This window comes from Oryctolagus cuniculus, chromosome 1, assembly GCF_051225735.1.
Source record: "Oryctolagus cuniculus isolate XC-2025 breed Fujian yellow rabbit chromosome 1, ASM5122573v1, whole genome shotgun sequence".
Classification (NCBI taxonomy): Eukaryota; Metazoa; Chordata; class Mammalia; order Lagomorpha; family Leporidae; genus Oryctolagus; species Oryctolagus cuniculus.
The window spans coordinates 144,480,254-144,497,563 of NC_142867.1; the positions used below are offsets into that span (position 1 = coordinate 144,480,254).

Below are 17,310 nucleotides of genomic sequence, written 5' to 3' on the forward strand. Positions count from 1 at the left end.
CTTGGCCCCTTGGTAGCTCCGCCCCGCATGTGACTGCCAGCCATGGCCTGAACAGTGACTTGTCCTCTCTCGGCGCAGACCAGTTCAAGACCCTGCAGAGGAACTACGGCCGGCTGCAGCAGGACATCCTCCAGTTCCAGAAAAACCAGAGCAACCTGGAGCGAAAGTTCTCCTATGACCTGTACGTGAGTCCCTGGTGGGGCGCATGCCTGCAGCTAAGCCCGGGCGTTGGAAGCGGGGGGCCCCGGCTGTGGTCTGGGGGAGTCTTTGCTTGCTCCTTCCATTTTGGAGTGGGCAGGGTGGAGTCCTTTGAAGATTTCTTCCTTTGAAAAATGTGCGTTTGATTTTGTAAGCGTTAGCAGTGCCTCAGAAGGCTATGGGTACGTTTGCCAGCAGGCTTGTAATATAAAATAAGTAAGAATGGTGTGCGCGCGCGCGCACACACACACACACACACACACACGAAAGCACAGAGGGCTGTTCTCAGCAGGAAATGAATTCCTCCACGTGGCCATAAAGCTTATGTGGAAATTCTATAAAGTGCCAGGTGTGTTGGTGAAGTCAGTTCCATCTTATAACTTTTATTTTCTCTCTTTTTAAAATTTTTTATTTGACAGAGTTAGTGAGAGAGAGAGAGACAGAAAGGTCTTCATTCCATTGCCTCACCCCCCATATGGCCGCTACAGCCGGCGCACCGTGCTGATCCGAAGCCAGGAGCCAGGTGCTTCTCCTGGTCTCCCATGCGGGTGCAGGGCCCAAGCACTTGGGCCATCCTCCACTGCACTCCCGGGCCATAGCAGAGAGCTGGACAGGAAGAGGAGCAGCCGGGACAGAACAGGTGCCCATATGGGATGCCAGCGCCGCAGGCGGAGGATTAAGCAAGTGAGCCATGGCGCCGGCCCCGTCAGTTCTATCTTAGAAAGGAATTCCCAGGGTTCTCAGATGTGAGCTGCCGCAGAGCCCGTCACACCAGGCTCGTGTGGTTCCCATGATTGAAAGACGTTTGCCCTGTTCCACAGGTGATGCCAGGTGATGGCATTGTGGACGTTTGCGCTTTCGGAGTTACTTGTTCAGAGATGCGCACATAGACAGATGGCAGAGGGCAGGCACACAGCCTCCCACCGCCGGTGCACTCCCCAAATGCCTGCAGCAGCTGGGCTGGCTCAGGCCAAAGCCAGTGGCTGGGAATTCCACCCAGGTCTCCCCCGTGGGTGGCAGGGACCCAGCGCCTTGAGCCATCACCGCTGTGTCCCAGGATCCACATTAGCAGGAAGCTAGAGTTGGCTGGGGCCAGGGATCGAACCTAGGCACTCTGATGCGGGCTGTGGGCCGTGGGTGTGCTGCCTGGCGTCTAGACTACTGGGCCACCCAGCCTGCCCCAGCATTTTGTTTTCTTGAGATTTTCTCATGGTTTTTCCGAGTGTCTTCAGTGGGAATAGAATTATTTTGTAATCAAAATCAAACAATACATTTTTATTTATTTATCTATTTATTTATTTTTTGACAGGCAGAGTGGACAGTGAGAGAGAGACAGAGAGAAAGGTCTTCCTTTGCCGTTGGTTCACCCTCCAATGGCCGCTGCGGCCAGCGCACCGCACTGATCTGATGGCAGGAGCCAGGTGCTTCTCCTGGTCTCCCATGGGGTGCAGGGCCCAAGCACTTGGGCCATCCTCCACTGCACTCCCTCTGGTTCACTCACCAGATGGCCACAATGGCCAGAGCTGTGCCGATCTGAAGCCAGGAGCCAGGTGCTTTCTCCAGGTCTCCCAACTGGGTGTAGGGTCATCTTCCACTGCTTCCCCAGGCCACAGCACAGAGCTGGATCGGAAGAGGAGCAGCCAGGACTAGAACCGGCACCCATATGGGATGCCAGCACTGCAGGTGGTGGCTTTACCCACCATGCCATAGCACCATCCCCACAATAAACTTCTGAAGAGGGGGTTAAACCCACTGGGAAGGTAGTAAAAACCAGTTTACAAGGTAGAATGATACAGTTATAGTTGGTTTGCTTATCCCTCCTTTTTTCTCATAAAACCATGTGCCTAATGCCTGGGGGTTCAGAGAGAAGCGCTCACCCTGCCTGCCTCCCATGGGACTTCCATCCAGCCCAGGCCCAAGGTCACGGGACCCTAACTGCAGCCACTTGAAATCCCTGACGTGATTTTCTCACTTACATTACATATACGTGTATAATGTAATATTACCTTACATATAAAAATCCTGTTGCTACACAGTGTTTCCTTGTTTGCATTCGATTATTTTGGATTATTTCCCTCCAACAGAGGCCTTTTCTGGAGGTGTTGCTTGTCACGCATTATAAATCGCCAGATTTCTTTCTGGAAGGATTTTAGCCAACTGTGCGTTCACCAGCAAAGGAGGAAAATTAAGTTTGTTCCCACCCACTGCCATCAGGGGGAGCCCCGTGTTCCGCCATCACCGCTTACCACCTGATTGGTTAAAGCCAAATACAGCTGACAGCATGAGGCCCCCAGTACGTCACCAGGCAGGGGACTGGAGCAGGCATCAGTCCACAAGAAGTGGAATTAGCAAACGGGCTTGTGGCCTCTTCCTTGGCTGCGCTGGGGGTCTTCATGGAGGTGGGGTGGGGGTCCTGCCCTCCTGTCTGGTGATGTTTGGGGGTCCGATGATCCCATTTTTCCTCCCCCCCTCCCTCCGAAGCTGCTGGGATTGAGTAGCCCTGAGTTTGGCTATTGCCCAAGAAATGACACTGGGTAAGAACCAAGTACCCAGGCTGCCTCTCTCTCATCCGTAGTGGCTGTGAATGCACCTGTTCCCCTTCCATTAGCTGTGAGCCCAGGTTCTGGCCCAGCTGGCAGTCAGCGGGGCCCCAGGGTTCACAGCAGGCGGCTGTGTCCCGCTGGGAGAGCTCCGCCGTGGGCAGTGGCGAGCAGCTCCGCCCTGGACTGGGGGCCCCCCACAGGAGGTCAGCAGAGACATCGAGAGCTGCGCCTGGCTCTGTGCCTCTGTGTCACCTGCCGGGGCCCTGCCGCAAACTCGGACACCGCGGAGCCCATGTTTGCAGCATGTGTGATGCTAGAGGTACTAGCTGTTCTCCACCTGTGTGTGGATGATAGCCTGGAAAGGGTGTCCACCCCACGTTAGCAACTCGGCCAGTGAGTGTGCACGACGCTGTGCCTGGGAGTCGGGGAACTCACGGGGCCCCTGGAGCATTGCCATGTACCTTCCTGGGGAGCACCCATCTGGTCCTAATCCTTTATGGAAGGCAGGGCAGAGGGCACACGGGCTGAGGGGTGTGGAAGGTAGTGGTTTTTCCTCTGAGTCAGCACACATCCCCACTCCGTGCTGCCCACTCCTATGGCAGACATCACTAAGCGATCACTGTACTCCATCATTCAGGCATAGCCTTGCAGTCTTTCTTCCCTGGGCACTCAGGTCAGCACATGGGGCGGTCCGCTGTCCACCTCCTCCCCACGTGACGTGGAGAGAGGAGTGTGATGGTAAGCGCAGTGATGGCCAGTGTCCTGGGTGAGGGGGCCAGCAGGCCCCAGCGGAGTCCCATGCAGAACACACTCTCCTAATTGTAGCCAGCCACGGATGCCACCAGCTGCAGTCACGGCCGGTTCCAGGTGTCTCTTTGAGTTAGCTGCAGTTAATGCCCCAGCATTTACTATGACAGAGCTAGCCAGAGGCCCTCAGGAAGTGACACGGTCACTGTCTGCAGACGTGGCTTTGTGCTGTGGCTGCCTCGCTCCTTGTGGGCGAGCCGGAGCGTGGGAGCTGAACTGGACTTGCAGGGCTGGGAGAGAGATGATCTCTGTACGTGGCTTTGTCAGGGCCAGGGGCAGGTGTAAGCTGTGTTTGCCTTTGCAGGCATTAAGGTTCGGGGACTCGTGCCTTCCCTTTGTTTGCTCTGTGAGGGCTGACCTGCACTCCCCATCTACCACCTGCGTCTCCTGTGTCCGTGTGGAGTTTGTTAAAATGACTCCTCACTCAAGGTCAGGAGCTCTGTGATGGGGCCCAGGGCTACCCGGTGGGGCCTTGCACAGAAGGGTGACGGGTTCCTGGATTCCCATTTGCCTCAGCTGCACCTTCCACCCAGGAGAGGTGGCCGCCAGGAAGCACCACAGTTGGGAAACCTCGGACTTCAGCCCAGCTGTACCCGGGTCTCTCCGCGACCCCGGTCTGTGGCAAGACAGGTGGCCTCTCGGCTTTCTGCTCTGCAGTGCAAGTGGGTGACACTTGCTGAAATACCCAGGCTGAGTTCCAGGCAGAAGGCCCAAAGTCACAACGGGAATTCGTTGGCAATGACTGAGCGGCCTGTGGTTCGGTTCAATTTTGCCATGACCTGGAGTTAGCACAGACCCATGGCTGAGGGCCTCAGTCCCACAAGACAGCCCTCTATGAAGTGTTCTGCATGCCCCCAGCCACCTCCCTTCTGTCTGGCGACTGCAAGTTCCCAGCTCCCTGCCATACCCTGCAGGTCTGATCATTTGCTGGGGTGGTAGGCAGAGCTCCCACGTTCAGGATTCATTATAAAGAACACAAACAACCTCACAGTAACCGAATGGGAGAGACTTTGTTAGGCGGGGGCCAGACAGACAGCTCTGTCCCTGTGGAGTTGGCTGCCCGTGCCCCGCACCCATGTGTTTGCCAGCCAGGAAGCTCCTGCGCCTTGTCCCAGAGTGTGTGTCTGGGTTTCTTCATAAGAGTGTAGGCATGGGGCCAGAGCTGTGGCATAGCAGGTAAGGCATCACATATGGGTGCCGGTTCTAGTCCCGACTGCTCCTCTTCTGACCCAGCTCTCTGCTATGGCCTGGGGAAGCAGTGGAGGATGGCCCAAGTGCTTGGGCCCCTGCACCCACGTGGGAGACCAGGAAGAAGCTCCTGGCTCAGCCCTGGCTGTTGTGGCCTTTTGCAGGGAGTGAACTAACAGATGAAAGACCTCTCTCTCTCTCTCTCTCTCTCCTTCCCCCTCCCCCTCCCCCCTCCCTCCCTCCCTGTGTAACTCTGCCTTTCAAATAAATAAATTGAATATAAATCTTGATAAAAGCATAGGCATGATGGATTAAATGGCCATGTGAATGTACTCAATCCCCAGCCCCTCCCCTCTCCCTGGAGGGGGTGGAGCTGATCCTCCAACCCTCCAATCCTGTGGTTGACTCCTCTGGCAATCAGTCCATAGGCCCTCCCCCAGTAGGTCACCTCATTAGCATAAACTCTGGTCTGGCCTCCAGGTCCTCTCAGGAAATCCCACAGGTCTTAGGAGCTCTGCACCAGTAGCATGGGACAAGGGCTAAACCCAGCCGCCCCAGAGAGGCCCGGAGAGAGCTGCTTTCCTTCGGTTCACTGCTGAAATGCCCACGGTGCCTGGCACTGGGCCGGGACTGAATCCAGGTCTTCGTGTGGGTGCAGGGCTCAGTCGCCTCCTTCGCTGCCGCCTCCCAGCGCGGTGTGCGCGTGCGTGGGAAGTTGGAGTCCCTGTCCCAAGCTGGAGCTGGGCATCCAACCCCCAGTCCTCCAGTGTGGGGCACAGGTGCCGTTCTGTTGTTATTCTAGATTGTATTTTTTTTTTTTTTTAATTTGAGAGGCAGAGAGAGAGAGGTCTTGCATCCTCTGGTTCACTCCCCAAATGGCCACAACGGCCGGAGCTGTGCTGATCCAAAGCCAGGAGCCAGGAGCTTCTTCCGGGTCTCCCCTGTGGGTGCAGGGGTCCAAGGACTTGGGCCATCTTCTACTGCTTTCCCAGGCCGTAGCAGAGAGCTGGATCAGAAGAGGAGCAGCCGGGACTAGAACCAGTGCCTAAATGGGATGCCAGTGCTGCAGGTGGAGGATTAACCTGCGCCATGGCAGCGGCCCTACCAATTGTGTTTTTTTAAATGTCTTATTTACTAATGGATCAGGATGGCTCGTTCTAGCGTGCCATGACGCGTGTAGGAGTTTCTGATACCCACCTTGCGTTTCCATCACGAAGTAGTTGAGAAGCCAGACCACCCTGTGCTCGCAGATGAGGGGTGCGCAGCGGCGGGAAGCAGGTGGCCGGCTTGTCGCGGTGCCTGGAGCTCCCTGCGCGGCACAGCCATCGACGCCGGCGCCCCGCGTTTTCTCACACCAGGAACCAGTGCATCAGTCAGATGAAAGAGGTAAAGGAGCAGTGTGAAGAGCGCATCGAGGAGGTCACCAGGAAAGGGAGCGAAGGCGCGGCTGCCAGAGACCCCCGGGACAAGAAAGAGCCGAGTCCGCAGGTAAGGGCGGGCGTTCCCTGCCGCGGACTTCTAGAAGGTCCTCCCGGCCCCTTTGCCGCGGGCACTGGTCTGCTCAGCTCTCGCCTCTGCTCTCCTCGTGGGTTTGGTTCCCTGGGCCGGCCCTGGGCTGGCTGCACCCCAGCAAGGTGTGCCAGTCTCCATGCCAAGCACAGCCCTGGACACTGCCTCTGGGTGGGGGGCTGCTGGGAGAGCGGGTCTGCACGGGAGGTGGCCGCTTCGTGTTGCTGGGCTGCCTGCACCGCCACAGGATTCGCCCGTGGGAAGTTTCCAACTCGGTGGTTTCTGGTCCACTCAAAAAGTCGTTCCTCTGTCCCCACAGTTTTAGAACGTTTTTAACGCCCTGAAAAGAGACCGCGTCGCTCGTGGCTCGGTCTTGCCTCACCTGCACGCCTCAGGGCCCGGGACAGCTGCTGCTCCGCTTCTGCCCCTCGAGAGCCACCTGAGCTGCGCGTTTTCCGCCAGCGGCATCAGACGTGGCCCTGTCCCGTCCGGCTGCTGTGGCTTAGTGCGCTGCTCCCAGGGCCCATCTGCGTTGTAGTCTGCACACTGCCGCCTCTTCCTGGATGGCTGCCTGCTACTCAGTGCGTGGCTGGACCACATCTTGCTTGTCTGCAGTTATCTGATGGACACTTTGGGTCGTTTCCACTCCTTGGTGGTCATGAGTAGTGCTGCAGTGAGTGTGTGCGGACGGGTGTTTGTGCTGGTGGGCACCGTTCTCGTTGGTTGGGTGTGTAGGCTGAGGAGTTAGAGTTGCTGACTCACAGGAGAGCAGAAGTGCTGACTCACAGGAGAATCCATTCGTCAGCTGCTGGAGGCGGCTGGCCCGTCTTCCACGATGCTCCTACCATTTGACACTCCCACGGGGGGTTTCTGCCTTGGCCGGTTCTTGCTGCCTGTCTTCACATGCCCTTCCTCAGTCCCTGGTCTCATTTAGGTTCGGGTTTGCATTTGTGTAGTGACTAATGATGTTGAGCATCTTTTCACATCTGTCACTGACCACTTATATATCAGTATCTTTGGAGAAATATCTACTCGGCTCCTTTGCCCTCTTTAATTATTTGTCTTTTATCATTGAGTTATAAGAGCTCTTTGTATATTATACATGTGTACGGATACATTGGGTATGTGGTTTGTTAAATTGTTTCCAATTTTGTGGATACCTTTTTTTCCACCTTTTCTTTTTTTTTTTTTTTAAGATTTATTTATTTACTTGAAAGAGTTACACAGAGAAGGAGAGGCAGAGAGAGAGAGAGAGAGGTCTTCCGTCTGCTGGTTCACTCCCCAAATGACCACAATGGCCGGAGCTGTGCTGATCCGAAGCCAGGATCCAGGAGCTTCTTCTGGGTCTCACATGCACTTGGCCCATCTTCTACTGCTTTCCCAGGCCACATCAGAGCTGGATTGGAAGTAGAGCACCTGGGACTCAACCCAGCGCCCATACAGGATGCCAGCACTACAGGCGGTGGCTTTACCTGCTGTGCCACAGCGCCAGCCCCTCTTCTTCTTCTTCTTCTTCTTCTTTTTTTTTTTTTTTTTGACAGAGTGGACAGTGAGAGAGAGACAGAGAGAAAGGTCTTCCTTTTTTCCGTTGGTTCACCCTCCAGTGGCCGCTCTGGCGGCGCACTGTGGCTGGTGTACCACGCCGATCCGAAGCCAGGAGCCAGGTGCTTCTCCTGGTCTCCCATGTGGGTGCAGGGCCCAGGCACTTGGGCCATCCTCCACTGCACTCCCTGGCCACAGCAGAGAGCTGGCCTGGAAGAGGGGCAACCGGGACAGAATCCGGCGCCCCGACCAGAACTAGAACCTGGTGTGCCGGCGCCGCAGGTAGAGGATTAGCCTATTGAGCTGCAGCACTGGCCCCCTCCTCTTTCTTGATAGTGTTTAGTGGAAGCACAGAAGTTTTAAATTTTGACCATCTGTTTGACCTATTTTTTGTTGCTTTCTCTTGGCATCCTGTCTGGAAATGCTGTGCCTGACCAAGATCATAAAGATTTACTCCTAGGTTTTCTTCCAGTTACACAGTTAGTGGCTCCTACATTTAGGCTCATAATGTGTTGTAAGCTAATTTTGTGTATGGTGTGAGGTAGGGCTCCATCTTCACTCTTTTCCTTACAAGTATGAAGTTGTCTCAACACCATTTGTTGAGAAAAAGACTATTCTGCCCCGCTGAACTGTCTTGTATCTTTGTAAAAATTACTGAACTGTGTTTCTGGACTCTTTCTCAAATCTATTCTGTTAATCTGGTGTTTTTTGTTGTTGTTTTTTTTTAATGAATCTTTTTTTTTTTTTTTTTTTTTTTTTTTGACAGGCAGAGTGGAGAGTGAGAGAGAGAAACAGAGAGAAAGGTCTTCCTTTTTGCTGTTGGTTCACCCCCCAATGGCTGCTGCGGCCGGCGCACCGCGCTGATCCGAAGGCAGGAGCCAGGTGCTTCTCCTGGTCTCCCATGCGGTGCAGGGCCCAAGGACCTGGGCCATCCTCCACTGCCTTCCTGGGCCACAGCAGAGAGCTGGCCTGGAAGAGGGGCAACAGGGACAGAATCTGGCGCCCCGACCGGGACTAGAACCCGGTGTGCCGGTGCCACAGGCGGAGATTAGCCTATTGAGCCACGGCACCGGCCTGTTTTTTTTTTTTTTTTTTTTTTGTTTTGTTTTTTTTTTTTTTTAAGATTTATTTACTTATTTGAACGTCACAGAGAGAGGGAGAGACAGAGAGAGACAGAGAGTGATCAATCTTCCATTCGCTGGTTCACTCTACAAATGGCCACATTGGCCAGGGCTGAGCCAGGCCAAACCCAGGAGTAAGCAGCTTCATCCGGGTCTCCCACATGGGTGCAGAGGCCCAAGCACTTGGGTCATCTTCTGCTGCTTTTCCCAGGCCATTGTCAGGGAGCTGGATTGGAAGTGGAGCAGCCGGGACGTGAAGCCACACAAACCCACAGCACCAGCCCCCTCCCTTCTATTCTAAATTCTTTGAGTTTTTTTTTCATCAAGAAGTGTTTGATTTTGTCAGGTTCCTTCCTCCATCTGTTGAGATAATAATGTGTTTCTTGTCCTTTGTACTATTCATATGGTGTGTTATCACTTTATGGATTTTTGGATATTATACCAGCCTTGCGTTCCTGCATGAATCTTACTGGGTCATGCCTGGTTATATTATCCTTTCTATTTTTTCTGGATTTCGTTGAGGATTTTGGTATCTGCATTCATGAGAGATTGATCTGTGGTTTTTCATTTGTTTGTCTGGTTTTGTTAGGAGGCCAGTAGTGATCTTACAGAATATATAATAAATTGGGAATATTCCTTCCTGTTGTGTTTTTTGGAAATGGTTGTGAAGATTAGAGATTTAAATGTTTGGTAGAATTCACTGATAAAGCCATCTAGGCCTGGGCTTTGCTTTGTGGGAAGTTTTTAAATCATGAACTCAGTCTTTGATTTCTCTGTTTCTTTCTGAGTTTGTTTTGGTAGTTTGGGTCTTTCTAGGAACTTGTCCATTTCCTCTAAATTACCATCTTGTTGCCATGCACTCACTCATAGTATTCCTTCATACCTCTATATTTAAAGAAGATTTATTTATTTGAAAGAGGGAGAGAGAGTTATCTTCCATATGCTGGTTCACTTCCCAAATGGCTACAATGACTGGGGTTGAGCCATGCCAAAGCCAGGAGCCAGGAGCTTCTTCCAGGTCTCCCACGCGGGGTGCAGGGGCCCAAAGGCTTGGGTCATCGTCTGCTGAATCGGAAGTGGAGCAGCTGGGACTTGAACTGGTACCCATATGGGATTCTCACATTGCAGGTGGCTTTACCTGTTGCATCCCAACACCGGCCCCACCATGGTTCATTCATCCACTGAAAGACATTATGGTTGCTTCCAAGTTGTAGCAATTCTTTTTTTTTTTTTTTTTTTTTTTTTTTTTTTTTTTGCAGGCAGAGTGAACAGTGAGAGAGAGAGACAGAGAGAAAGGTCTTCCTTTGCCGTTGGTTCACCCTCCAATGGCCGCCGCGGCCGGCGTGCTGTGGACGGTGCACCGCACTGATCCGATGGCAGGAGCCAGGTGCTTCTCCTGGTCTCCCATGGGGTGCAGGGCCCAAGCACTTGGGCCATCCTCCACTGCACTCCCTGGCCACAGCAGAGAGCTGGCCTGGAAGAGGGGCAACCGGGACAGAATCCGGCGCCCCAACCGGGACTAGAACCCGGTGTGCCGGCGACCCAAGGCAAGGCGGAGGATTAATGCCTAGTGAGCCGCGGCGCCGGCCCCAAGTTGTAGCAATTCTGAAAGCTGCTACTATAAATACCTTCATGAAGGTTTTTGTGTACATGTGTTTTCCATTCCTACGGAAATACTTCCTTCTGTAAGAACTGCTAACCTGCCTTCCACATGGGCTGTGCCGCTTCACACTGCCAGCAGCAGTGAATGAGAGTCCCTTTGCTCCAGAGCCTTGCCCAGCACCTGGTGTCGTTGGGGTCCTAGATTCGGGCCACTCCTGTAGCTGGGTCGTGGCGTTTTGAGTTGTTTTAATTTGTATTTTCCTGGTAACATAAGATGTGGAACCTCTTTCCATGTGTTTCTACGCTGAGTATTTTCTTTGCTGAAGTGTCTGTTTAGTTCTTTAGCCCATTTTTAAGTTGGATTGTTTGCATGTTGATGAGATTTAAGAATTACCTGTATATATTGATTAACAGTTCTTTATTGGATGTGTTTCTTGGCAATATTTTCTTGTATATTTTCTTATTCTTTTGACAGTGTCTTGTAGAGTGTGTGTGTGTGTGTGTTTTGGTTTAATGAACTCTAGGTTGTCAATTATTTTGTGGTGTATACTCTTGGGTTTTGTCTACTGAGATCATCCAGGCTTTCTGTTTTGGTGCCATTTGGGATTTTCAGTTTTTGCCTGTTACGTATAGTCTGCGGTCCAGTTTGTGTTTCTCTTGGTGATGGGCATGAGGGGGATGGGCTTCATTGTTTTGGGGGTTGCTGTCAGGCTATGCCCCAGCACTCGTCTTTGCTCTGTTGCATTGCCTCAGCTCCTCTGTCCAAGAGTAGTTGGTGATATGTGTGAGATCTGTTGTCGTCGTCTGTTCTGTTCTCCTGGCCTCTCTGTCTCGCACCATCACCATAGCATCGCGGTTACTGTGGTTTGGATGCTAAGTCTGGAAGGCGGGCAGTCTCAGGCCGCTCTCTGATTTAACTCTTCAGTATTGTGTTGGCTCTGCTGGGTCTCTTGACTCTCCATGTGAATTCTAGAATGAGTTTGTCTGTATCCATTTATAACATGCTGGGAATTTGATCAAATCTGTCCATCAACATGGGAAACATGTCTTGGCAATATTGAGTCTTATGTCTGTGAACGTGGACTATCTCTATTTAGCTCTTTGATCCTTCTGCCAGAGATTTGTAGTGTATTGATCTTGTACAAATTTTGTTAGATTTGTACTTAACGTTTCATTTTTAGAGAGTGCGGTTGTAAGTGGTACTATGTTTTTAACTGCAGATTCCACTCATTCAGTGTTGGTATATAGGAGAGTTACTGACTTGTAAATGAATCTTGTCCTACAGTTTTGCTATAATCATGTACTTGTTTCAAGAGGTTTTTTTTTAATTTCTCAATTATTTCAGGTTTTTTACATAGTTATATTCTGGGGTGTGTGGGGGGGGGAATTTTATTTCTTCCTTCCCAGTCTGTATGCCTGTTTTTTAAAAATTTTTAAAACTTTATTAAAATTTAAAATTTTATTTATTGCATTAGCTGGATTTTCAGTGCCTTGTTGAAAAGGAGTGGTGGGAGGGGACATCCTTGCCTTATTACCTGTCTTAGTGAAACACCGTCAGATGCCTGCTGTTAAATACTCACATGGAGCAGGTGTCAAAGCCACCGCATGGGATGCTGGCATTCCACATCAGAGGGCCAGTTCCGACCCAGCTCCTCTGCTTCTGACCCAGCTGCCTGCTCACGCTTCTGGAAGGCAACAGATGGCCCAAGTGCTTGGGTCCCTGCCACCCATGCGGGAGACTTGGATGGACTTCTGGGCTCCTGGCTTTCGCTTGGCCCAGCTCCGTCTCTCCCTCTCACTGTTGCTCTCCCTTTCAAGTAGGTGAAAATAAATGAACATTTAAAAAATGTCCATGTGATATTAGCTGTAGCTTTTTTGGGTAGATATTCTCAATGTGAGTCGAGGAGGTACCCCTCTGCTTCTCGTTTACCGCGGGTTTTATCATGAGTGGGTTTTTGACTTCTTCTAGATCAGTTGTTATGATCAGATGATTTTTTCTTTACCTGTTGATGTGATAGATTACATTAATTGATTTTCAGATGTTGAACAGACCTTGCATACCTGGGTAGGTCCCCCTTGGTCATGGTATACAGAACATTTTATCCACTAGATAATGCTTCGTTGAGATTTTTTTGCATCTGTGTTCGAGAAGGATAGTGGTCTGTGGTTTTCTTGGAATGTCCTTGTCTGGTTTTGGTATTAGGGTAGTGCTGGCTTCATATAATGACCTAGGAAATACTCCCTTTGCATGTATCCTCGATAACAGATTGGTATACTTTGAGTGTGTGATACAATTCACCAGTGAACTCCCCTGGGCCTGGTGCGCTCTTCCTAATTTCACGACTGTTTTTAATGTATTCATTGATTTGAGAGAAAGAGTGCCCCCCCACCCCCATCTGCTGGTTTATTCCGAAAAGCCTGCAGTGGTGCTGGGCCAAGGCCAGAAACTCAGTCCAGGTCTCTGATGTCGGTGGGTGGTAGGGACCCCCACTGCTGCCTCTGGGGCGTGCATTAGGAAGCTGGAGTCAGAGCTGGGTATCTAACCCAGGTGCTCTGACAGGGAGGTGGGCATCTTCACGCTCAGCTGTACCTAACCAAATGCCCGTGCCTAGGCCAAAATAGTTTCTCATGAAACTTTTGCTTTGAGCTGTGGGTTGTGTAGCAGTATGTTAATCTCCACATACTTCGGGATTATCCAGCTACCTCCTGATTGATTTCTAGCTTCATGTCCTTGTGGTACGAGGGTAGACAAGGGGGGTTTCTGTTCTTTACCATTGGCTAAGGTGAGATTCCCTGCACAGACTGTGGTCTGTCCTTGGGACCGTCTGGTGTGAGCTTGAGAAGAATGTGGCTGCTTCTGTTGTTGGACAGAGGACTCTGTTAGATAGCCAGTGTCTTCCTGCTGGTGGACGGTGTTGGTTTTCTGTCCATTGTAGGGGCGCATGGAAGTCCCTGGCTGTGGCAGTGGCTGCGTCTGTTTCTCCATGCAGGTCTATCCGTTTTTGCCTCGTGTGATTTGACGCTCTGTTGCTAGGTGCATTTGCATTAAAATTTTTTTTGAAGATTGATTTATTATTTATTTGAAAAGCAGAGTTACAGAAAGGGGGGTACAGACAGATTTTCCATCCGCCAGTTCACTCTCCAAATACCTCAACAGCTGGAGCTGGGCCAGGCCAAAGCCCGGAGCCTGGACCTCTGCCTGGTGTTGCATGTGAGTAGTAGGGGCCCAGGCACGTGGGCCATCTTCTCCTGCTTTCCAGGGTACAACAGCAGGGAGCTGGATCGGAAGGAAGTAGGGCAGCCAGGACTGGAACCGGTGCTCACATGGGATGAAATTGTTCCAGTCTTGGGGCTAACATCGTGGCACCGCCTGCAATGCCTGTGTCCCATATTGTTGTGCCATAGTGGAGTCCTGGCAGCTCTACTTCCAGTCCAGCTCCCTGCTCATGTGCCTGGGAGAGCAGCAGATGATTCCCCAAAGTGTGTGGGCCCCTGCACCCACGTGAGACACTCGGATGGAGTTCCAGGCTCCTGGCTTCAGTACGATCCTACCTTGGCTGTTGCAGCTCCTTGCGGGGTGAGCCAGTGAATGGGAGTTGCCTGTGTCCCTCCATCTCTCTCAGTCTCTGCCTTTCTAATAAATGAACGGTATGTCTTATGGGAAACTGACACCTTCATTGTATAACTCCCTCTTCATCCCTGATAAATTTCTTCCAGTTGAGCCTCTTCTGTCTGCACTTGCTATGGCTACTCCTGCTTTTTACAAGTGTTAAATCTTTCCACCTGTTTACTTTTACTGTGTCTTTCTAGTTAAAGTGGATTTCTTATAGAGAGCATATAATTAGGTCTTGTTTCTTTTTTTTAAGATTTATTTATTTATTTGAAAGAATTATAGAGACTAAGGCAAAGCAGAGAGAGAGCGCACTTCCATTCACTGGTTCACTCCTCAAATGGCCTCAACAGCTGTAGCTGGGCTTCTTCCGGGTCTCCCATGCGGGTGCAGGGGTCCAAGGACTTGGGCCAACCTCTGTTGCTTTCCAAGGCCACAGCAGGGAGCTGGATCAGAAGTGGAGCAGCCGGGAGTGGAACTGATGCCCACATGGGATCCCGGTGCCACAGGTGGTGGCGTTACCTGCCGTGCCGCGATGCTGGCCCCCAGTCTTCCCTCTTGCCGTAGGTGTCCGTGGCTGTCAGTTTCTCTGCCTCCTGTAAGTTGGGCGCGCTGTATTTTGGTTTTATCTTCTGGTTTGCCTGGTGAGCTCTCTTTTGACCTGATTGAGATTTCTGCAGGCTCGTGAGTGAGTCTCGCGAGCGTCTTTCTTTACTGATTGGAAATGCCATCCCAATGCGGCTTTGTGTGGCTTCAGGCCCCAGGAGAGACCTGCTGAGTATCCCGGGTGTTCCCGAGAGGACGGAGACTTGGCTGGCCCTGTGCTGAGTGTTCCAAGGGGTGGGTGTGTCATCGGATCGATGGGGCCTGAATTCATGTTCTCTTTCTCCTGGGCTGTCTGCTGCCACTGTGGGTGCTCCCTGGGAGTGACGTGCACTCCGCCTGTGTCCTGGGGTCGGGGCGCGAGGTGGTGCTGCCTCTCACATATCTGCGGAGAGGAAGTGCCCGCACATTGCTCCGTGTGGGCCCCTGGGGAGGTTCCTGGTCACGGAGCCCTGTTCTCTGCTCCCGTTTCAGCTGCAAGCCCTGAGCCAGCCTCAGCCCCGGCCACAGGAAGCTGGCCCGCCGGCGGCAGAGGTGCAGCGGGGGAAAGGAGCGGCACCCCAGCCCTCGGCCCCCAGCCTGCAGGGGGCTTCAGACTTGAAGAGCCCAGGCGGGAAAGGTGAGTGGGGCTGTGTTCTGAGACCTCTGCCCACACCCCACCCCCCAACCCATAGCCCCACCTGCTGCAGGCTGTGCCGATGCCAGTGGGGACTTGAAACAGTTCCGGCCCGGGCCAGCACTGTGGCACAGGTTGATCTGCCACCCGCAACGCCTGCGTCCCATGAGTGCCTCTTGAGTCCTTGCTGCTCCACTTCTGATCCGGCTCTCTGCTGTGGCCTGGGAAAGCAGTGGAGGATGGCCCAATCCTTGGGCGCCTGCACCCACGTGGGAGACCCGATGGAGTTCCCAGCTTTTGGCCTGGCCTAGCCCCGACCATTGTGGCCATCTAGGGAGAAAAAAATTCTTGAAAAAATGGAATTAAAAGTGTCAGTTTATTATGGTACATTTTTTGTAAAAAAAAAGTTGTGCAGAGCCTCTTTCAAAATACGTGTTTTTCATGTGAATGATTTTCTTGCTCCAAAGTAAACTCAATGGTTCACTCCCCTGATGACCGTGACAGACAGGGCTGGGCCAGGAGCCAGGAGCCCGCATCCCGGTCTCCCGCGTGGGCGGCACAGACCCCACGCACTTGGGCCAGGCGCGTTAGCAGGAAGCTGAGGAGCTGGGACTGAAAGCAGAGCACCCCTTGTCCACACAGCCTGCTCCCTGGTGGCTGTGGCGAGGTCCAGGCTGTCCCCGAGGTCAGGACTTCGGTGGGGGCAGCACGGGGTCCAGTGGGCACCAGTGACGGCCCCGCGTGACCGAGACCACAGACGGCGGCGCGTGCGTCCCCCGGCCCCGCCCGGGGATCTGCGTGGCCTGTGACAGCGGCGTGTGTCCTGTGCGCAGAGGACAGCAATGCCGCCCAGGCGGCCAGCAAGGAGGAGCCACCGAGGGGCAGCCGGGGGCGGCGGCCGGAGCCGGGCCCGACCCCGCGGGCGCCCGAGGACCCTGTGGAGCGGGACCAGCTCGTCGTCGTCGACGGCGGGCAGGACGAGGGGCAGGACAAGGAGCCGGACGCCGCCGACGCAGGTGTGCCAGGGCCCCGGGACGGCTCTGCCTTGCTTGCGTGCTCGTTGTTTGTTGTCGGGAGGCAGGCAGGCCGAGGCCGGGCAGGGGGCTTGGCAGGTGTTAATGGAGGAAAAATGGCGGGAAGTCGGGGCAGGCCCGGCTGAGTGAAGGCACTCGGGAGTCGCACCTTTCCGGCTTGGTTGGGGTGTTGGGAGAAAGCATAGTGTGGGAATGTGAGAGCACCAGTGTGTTAAAGGGTTGTGGGAAGCCAGCCAGGGCCCGAGCGGGGCGAGGACGGACGTCGGGGGAGCTGCGCATGGGCAGACACGGCCCGGTTCCCTCGCGGCCTGTTGCCGCCGAGGTGACAGCTGCGCATGGGCAGACACGCCCGGTTCCCACGCGTCCAGCTCTAGCTGTGCACGCATGTGACCGATTCGCATTTTGGTAGTGCCCCCTTCCCCACCAGAGAGAGCATCGCTGCTAGGGGCCTGGGGGAGATGCACCTGCTGCCCGGTACAGCCGTGATGACCTCATTTGAAGAAGCGAGCTGCGGGCCCAGGAGCCTGTGTAAAAGGGGCACGCGACCCCTCGGCGCGGGCCTGCAGACACATGCTCTTGTGGTCGGGGAGGGTGGAGTGGAGGTTCACGGAAGCCAACAGAGCAGTGAGCTGCCCGCAGCCCCGGTGGCGGGCTCCTTGCAGAGCTGGGGTCTCAGCTCTTGTCTTGGGGCGGATGGCGCGCAGATCTGGGGTCTGGGCACCCCTGCTGCTCGCCCTGCTGTTCCCGAGGCCCGGGGAAGCGGTGACGCACCTGCTGCCTTCTGCGTCCCTCCCTGCAGGGCGAGGCCAGCCAAAGGCGGGAGGGGACGACTACGGTGCGGAGGAGAATGAAGCGGAGTCGGAGACGGACAAGCAGGCAGCCCTGGCTGGTGGCGACCAGGGCCCGGGCGGCGGTAAGAGCGGTCCCCGGGGAAGCC

The 17,310-nt window shown here is 53.6% G+C and overlaps 1 protein-coding gene across 1 annotated transcript in view; it reads left to right on the top strand.

Annotated features, from left to right (window-relative positions):
* The window catches only part of GOLM1 (golgi membrane protein 1), a 53,646-nt gene that overhangs the window by 32,448 nt on the left and 3,888 nt on the right, over positions 1–17,310 (top strand). The window contains exons 5-9 of the mRNA XM_008257408.5: positions 79–181; positions 6,095–6,224; positions 15,198–15,342; positions 16,173–16,355; positions 17,173–17,286. Coding sequence (XP_008255630.1) covers positions 79–181; positions 6,095–6,224; positions 15,198–15,342; positions 16,173–16,355; positions 17,173–17,286 — 675 coding nt within the window. The remainder of the gene's footprint in view (positions 1–78; positions 182–6,094; positions 6,225–15,197; positions 15,343–16,172; positions 16,356–17,172; positions 17,287–17,310) is intronic.